The sequence below is a fragment of the Rissa tridactyla genome, chromosome 27 (assembly GCF_028500815.1).
Source record: "Rissa tridactyla isolate bRisTri1 chromosome 27, bRisTri1.patW.cur.20221130, whole genome shotgun sequence".
Taxonomy (NCBI): domain Eukaryota; kingdom Metazoa; phylum Chordata; class Aves; order Charadriiformes; family Laridae; genus Rissa; species Rissa tridactyla.
The window spans coordinates 993,722-1,000,574 of record NC_071492.1 but is presented as its reverse complement, the minus strand read 5'-3'; the positions used below and the strand labels follow the sequence as shown (position 1 = coordinate 1,000,574).

General features: G+C 65.3%; 1 protein-coding gene across 1 annotated transcript; it reads right to left on the bottom strand.

Moving 5' to 3' along the window:
* Positions 1 to 3,254: 3,254 nt before the first annotated feature.
* LOC128901601 (HLA class II histocompatibility antigen, DM beta chain) lies at positions 3,255 to 5,840 on the bottom strand. Its single transcript, XM_054183671.1, has 5 exons — positions 5,713 to 5,840; positions 5,353 to 5,634; positions 4,028 to 4,306; positions 3,791 to 3,904; positions 3,255 to 3,676 (listed from the first exon to the last, which is right to left on the bottom strand). Exons 1-5 carry the CDS (start codon positions 5,759 to 5,761, stop codon positions 3,255 to 3,257), a joined length of 1,146 nt encoding a protein of 381 aa, XP_054039646.1. The 5' UTR covers positions 5,762 to 5,840.
* Positions 5,841 to 6,853: the final 1,013 nt, after the last annotated feature.

Genomic DNA, 6,853 nt, shown 5'->3' with positions numbered 1-6,853 from the left:
GAATGTTCCCATGCAACATCCCTGTGCAACGTCCTCAAGCAATGTCCCATACAACATCCCCAAGCTACATCCCCATGCAATGTCCCCATGGAACGCTTTCATACAATGTCCCCATGCAACGTCCCCAAACAACACCCGCATGCAACATCCCCAAGCAACATCCCCATGGAACGTCCCCATGCAATGTTCCCATGCAATGTCCTCAAGCAACGTCCCCATGCAATGTCCCCATGGAACACCTTCATACAACGTCCCCAAGCAACGTCCCCAGGGAACGTCCCCATACAATGTCCCCAAGCAGCGTTCCCATGCAACGTCCCCATGACATGTCCCCGTTGCAACATTCCCATGCAATGTCCCCATGCAACAGCCCCACGCAACCCCCCCGCCCCGCCCCATGCAACATGCTCTGCAACCCCCCCCCAACACAACACCCTGCCCCACGTCCCCGAGCAAAGCCCCCCGTGCGCCGCAGGGCTCACTCTGCCGCAGCCCCGTGGGAGGACCAGAACTGGGGGACCAGTTGGTGCAAGCCTGACGCCGGGCCTCGACGCGCTCCACCCAGGCGCTGCCGTTGTTGAGGACGGTGGCGAACCTGGCGGCCACCTGGTGAAGCAGCCCCCAGTCACAGGGGACGAAGAGCCGGTGATTGGAGTCGTAGCAAACCAGCGGGTTCTTGTTGAAGACGATGCTGAAGTCGAAATCCAGCACGGAGCCGTTGGCCGCCAGCGGGCAGGAGCTGGCACGTGCATCACGAAGGCGCCTACGAGGGGGATGCGGGGGTAGGTGGCATCTCCTGGCTGCCTCTGTTCGTCCCTCCAGCCACCCCCATCCCTCGCCATCCATCCCCATCCCTCCGTCCATCTCCATCCCTATCCGTCCCCATCCCTCCACCCATCTCCATCTCTCTCCATCCCTCCATCAATCCCTATCCATCCCCATCCATCTTCATCCACACCATCCATCTCCATCCATCCCCATCCTCCATCCATCTCCATCCCTCCATCTGTCCCCATCCCTCCACCCATCTCCATCCCTATCCATCCCCATCCATTTTCATCCATCCCCATCCATCTCCATCCCTCCATCCATCCCTATGCACCTCCATCCATCCCTGTCCATCTCCACTCATCTCCATCCCTCCATCCATCTCCATCCCGATCCCCATCCATCCCCCTATCCCCATCCATCCCCATCCATCTCCATCCATCCCTGTCCATCTCCATCCATTCCCATCCCTATCCATCCCCATCCATCTTCATCCACCCCATCCATCTCCATTGATTCCCATCCCTCCATCCATCTCCATCCCTATCCATCGCCATCCCTCCCCATCCCTCCATCCATCCCCAGAGTCCTGCGGGACTGAGCCTCCCCAAACCATCCCTGGGGTCCCATGGGACAGAGCCTGAGACTGTCCCTGGGGTCCCATGGGTCAGAGCCCCCCCAGACTGTCCCCAAGGTCCCACAGGGCTGAGCCCCCCCCAAACCATCCCTGGGGTCCCATGGGACAGAGCCCCCCGCCCCGAGACTGTCCCTGGGGTCCCATGGGCTGAGCCCCCCCAAACTGTTCCCAAGGTCCCACAGGGCTGAGCCCCCCCCAGACCATCCCTGGAGTCCCATGGGACAGAGCCCCCCCCCCCGAGACTGTCCTTGGCGTCCCATGGGTCAGAGCCCCCCCAGACTGTCCCCAAGGTCCCACAGGGCTGAGCCCCCCCCCAGACCATCCCTGGGGTCCCATGGGACAGAGCCCCCCCAAACTGTCCCCAAGGTCCCACAGGGCTGAGCCCCCCCCAGATTGTCCCCAAAATCCCACAGGGCTGAGCCCCCCCCAAACCATCCCTGGGGTCCCATGGGCTGAGCCCCCTCCCCCCAGATTGTCCCCAAGATCCCACAGGGCTGACACCCCCCCCCCCCAAACCATCCCTGGGGTCCCATGGGACAGAGCCCCCCGCCCGAGACTGTCCCTGGCGTCCCATGGGTCAGAGCCCCCCCAGACTGTCCCCAAGGTCCCACAGGGCTGAGCCCCCCCCCAAACCATCCCCGGCGTTCCATGGGGCAGACCCCCCCCCCAGACTGTCCCCAAAGTCCCACAGGGCTGAGCCCCCACCCACCAAACCGTCCCTGGGGTCCCATGGGGCAGGGCCCCCCCCCAGACTGTCCCTGGGGGTCCCACAGGGCTGAGCCCCCTCAAACTGCCCCCAAGGTCCTGCAGGACTGAGCCCCCCCGCCCTCACCCCCCCATCCCTGGGGTTCCATGGGGCAGAGCCCCCTCAAACTCTCCCCAAGGTCCCATAGGGTGAAGCCCCCCCCCCCATCCCTCCATCCCTGGGGTTCCATGGGGCAGAGCCCCCCCAAACTGTCCCCAAGGTCCTGCAGGACTGAGCCCCCCCCCTCATCCCCCCATCCCTGGGGTTCCATGGGGCAGAGCCCCCCCAAACTGTCCCCAAGGTCCTGCAGGACTGAGCCCCCCCCCCTCATCCCCCCATCCCTGGGGTTCCATGGGGCAGAGCCCCCCCAAACTCTCCCCAAGGTCCCATAGGGTGAAGCCCCCCCCCCCCCAAACCATCCCCAAGGTCCCACTGAGCGAATTCCCCCCCCCACCCAATCCCCACCCCCCCACCTTGTCCACCCCCCACCCCCGTCCGACCGTCCCCTTCCGCGACCCCCACCTGCCCCCCGGGCCCCCAGGGCCAGGGCCAGCAGCACCAGCATGGCAGGGTGGCTTCCGGGGCGTCCAGCCGCGCTCTGTGTGTGTCCCCCCCCACCCCGGCCACCCGCCTGCACCCCACGGCCTGGCCCCCCCCCACACCCCCCATGCCACAGAGTGGGGGGGGGCGGGCCATGGGGCACCCAATACGGGCCAGCACCCAGCGGGCGTCACCAGTTGCCGGCAAAGGCCACCCAAGCGGCGGCCACCACCTGGACATAGTGCCGCGGCCGGGTGTCACCCGGCTTTGTCCCCGCTCGATCCCAATGGGACACACACCCACACCCCCCCGCCACCCCACACACACATCTCCCCCCCCCAACCCCCCCAAACTGGGCTGGGGACCCAAAGGTCCATGTCGTCCCCCCCCCACCCCAACACCGCTTCCGCCCGTGGCGCTAACCCCTCCCCCCCCTCCCAGTAACCCTTCTGCCTCCCAAACTGGGAGCACTGGGGGGCTCTGCCCGCCCCCCCGGCTCACAAAGGTGACGGCGGATCAAGCCACGGAGCGGGGGGGGTCTTTATTTGGGGGGGGGGGGGGGGCTCAGACTCTGGTCACTTGGTAGTCGCTCGTGGCCACGGAGGGACCAGGGCGGCGACTGGGACCAGAACCAGATCCAAGACCAGGACCAGAACCAGGACTGGGACCAGGACTAGGACCAGTGCCAGGACTGGGACAAGATCCAGGACCAGGACCGGAACCGGGACCAGAACTGGGACCAGAACCGGGACTGGGATGAGATCCAGGACCAGGACAAAGGCCAGGACCAGGACCAGGACCAGGACTGGGACCAAGACTAGGACCAGGACCAGAACTAGGACCAGAACCAGGACAAGGACCAGGACCAGGACCAGATCTGGGACCAGGACCGGGACAAGAACCAGTACCAGGACCAGGACTGGGACCAAGACGAGGACCAGCACCAGGACCAGGACCAGAACTGGGACCAGCTCCAGCACCAGGACCTGGCAGACACAAGAAGACAACTTAAGCCCCCACCCGGCCCTTAACTCCAGTGGGTGCCGTGTCCCCCAGCGCGTTTCCCCCCCCCACCGGGTGTCCCTACACGTGTCCCTCACCCGGCGCCTGACGGCAGTAGATGAAGGTGCCAGCGCCGAAGACCACCAGCCCCAGCGTCATTGTCACCGCCGCCGCCACCACCTTTGCCGTCAACCCCGGGGACAAGCCGGGACCTGGAGGCAGGGGATGGGGGGGGGGTGTGGGGGGGTGAACACAAAAGGGCCACGCTGAGCCATGGCGGGGGGGGGGGGGGCACCCAAGTGTCCGGGTGCCACGTCCCCGTCACCCGCGCTCACCCCAGTGCTCCCGCAGGGGTTGCTCCAGGCTGACGTGTTGCACCGAGCAGGTGAAGGTGTCCCCAGATTCGGGGGTGACGCGCAGGGTCACCTGGGTCTGGTAGGTCCAGTCGCCGTTGGGCAGGAGCTTGGGGATGTCCTCGGAGGCCACCGCGTCCCCGTTGCGCAGCCAGAGGACGGTCACCTCGGGGGGGTAGAAGCCCCAGACGTGGCAGGTGAGGTGGACGGCGGCGGCGGCGTTGGGGACGGGGACGGGGACGATCCGGATTTGGGGCGGCGCTGGGGCAGAGAGGGGATGGGAGGCGCTGGGGACGGTCCCTTCCTCACCCCACAATGGCCTCGTGGGGGGTCCTCGTGCAACGTCCCCGTGCGAGACCCCCGTGCAATGCCCCCATCCAATGTCCCCAGTGTCCCCGTCCAATGTCCCCATTTAATGGCCCCGTGAAACATCCTCGTGCAACGTCCCCGAGCATTCCCCACCCAACGTCCTCGTGCACTGGCCTTGTACAATGTCCCCGTGCAACAACCCCACGCGTTCCCCACCCAAGTCCCTGTGCAACGTCCTCGTGCAATATCCCCGTGCAACAACCCCATGCGTTCGCCACCCAAGTCCCCGTGCAACGTCCTCATACAACATCCCTGTGCAACGTCCCCATGCAACAACCCCACGCGTTCCCCACCCAAGTCCCTGTGCAACGTCCCCACGTAACACCTCCGTGCAACAACCCCCTGCATTCCCCACCCAAGGCCTCGTGCAACGTCCTCGTGCAAAGTCCCCGCACAATGTCCCCGTACAATATCCCTGCACAATGTCCCCGTGCATTCTCCACCCAAGTCCCTGTGCAAGGTCCCCATGCAACGACCCCATGCGTTCCACACCCAAGTCCCCGTGCAACGTCCCCGTGCAACGTCCCCGTGCAACAACCCCATGCATTCCCCACCCAAGTCCCCGTGCAACGTCCTCGTGCAAAGTCCCCGCACAATGTCCCCGTACAATGTCCCCGTGCGTTCCCCATCCAAGTCCCTGTGCAATGTCCCCATGCACTGTCCTTGTACAATGTCCCCGTGCAACAACCCCACGCTTTCCCCACCCAAGTCCCCGTGCAACGTCCTCGTGCAACGTTCCCCTGCAACAACCCCGTGCAACACCCCCCCCTGCATTCCCCACCCAACGCCTCGTGCAATGTCCTCGTACAACGTCCCCATGCAACGTCCCCACGCGTCCCCCACCCAACGCCCCGTGCAAGGTCCCCGTGCGACAACCCCCTGCGCCCCCCACCCCCCCACACCCCAACGCCCCGCGCCCGGCCCCGGGGGACCCTCACTCCGCCGCAGCGCCGTGGAGGCCCAGAAGTGAGGGGCCAGTTGGTGACACACTTCCCGCCGGGCCTCGGCGCGTGCCGCCCAGGTGCTGTTGCTGTTGAGGATGGCGGCCACCAGGATGGCCTGCAGGTGCAGCAGCCCCCAGTCGCAGGGGACGAAGAGCCGGGCGTCGGGCTCGTAACAAACCAGCGGCTTCTTGTTGAAGAAGATGGCGAAGTCGAAGGCCAGGGCCGAGCCGTTGGCCGCCAGCGGGCAGGAGCTGGCCACATGCATCACGAAGGCGCCTACGAAGGGGATCATCGGGGTGGCCCCGGTGGCCCTAAACCCGTTGCCCCCGCGTCCCCCCACCCCACACATCCTACCTGCCCCCCGGCAGCTCAGCGCCAGCCCCAGCACCCCCAGCAGCCTCATGGCGGGTGTCCCTTCGGCCTGCGTCGCCCTGCCTTCATCCCCGCTGCCAGCTAGCTCACTCCTCCTCCTTCACCTCCTCCACCTCCTCCTCCTCCTCGGGGCTTGGCCCAAGGGGTTTGGCCCCGGCGCCCTGCGTCACCGGCGAGGGGCGAAGCCAAGTGAACTGTGCCCCAGGGCTGGGCTTGGCAGCACCCTGGCCCAGTGGGGAAACCGAGGCACGACCCTGGGCACGGCTCTCTGGGGGGGGCTGTGATCCTGCTGAACCCCAATATTAGGCAGCGGAGAAGCCACCACCATGGCCATATCCCATCTTTCCCAGTGGGGAAACTGAGGCACGACCCTGGGGACAGCTCTTTGGGGGCTGCGATCCTGCTGAACCCCAATATCAGATAGCAGAGAAGCCAGCACCATGGCCATATCCCACCTTTTCCAGTGGGGAAACTGAGGCACGACCCTGGGGACAGCTCTTTGGGAGTGTGATCCAGCCCAACCCCAATATGTGACAGCGGAGAAGCCACGACCGTGGCCATATCCCACCTTTTCCAGTGGGGAAACTGAGGCACGACCCTGGGCACGGCTCTTTGGGGGCTGCGAGCCAGCCCAACCCCGGTATCAGACAGAGGAGAAGCCACCACCGTGGCCATATCCCATCTTTTCCAGTGGGGAAACTGAGGCACGACCCTGGGCATGGCTCTTTTGGGGGCTGTGAGCCAGCCCAACCCTAATATCAGACAGCGGAGAAGCCACGACCGTGGCCATATCCCACCTTTTCCAGTGGGGAAACTGAGGCACGACCCTGGGCACGGCTCTTTGGGGCCTGCGAGCCAGCCCAACCCCGGTATCAGACAGCAGAGAAGCCACCACCGTAGCCATATCCCATTTTTTCCCAGTGGGGAAACTGAGGCACGACCCTGGGCACGGCTCTGGAGGGGGGTGTGGTCTGGTTGAACCCCAACATGAGACAGTGGAGAAGCCACCACCGTGGCCATATCCCATCTTTCCCAGTGGGGAAACTGAGGCACGACCCTGGGGACAGCTCTTTCGGGGGCTGTGAGCCAGCCCAACCCCAATATGTGACAGCAGAGAAGCCAC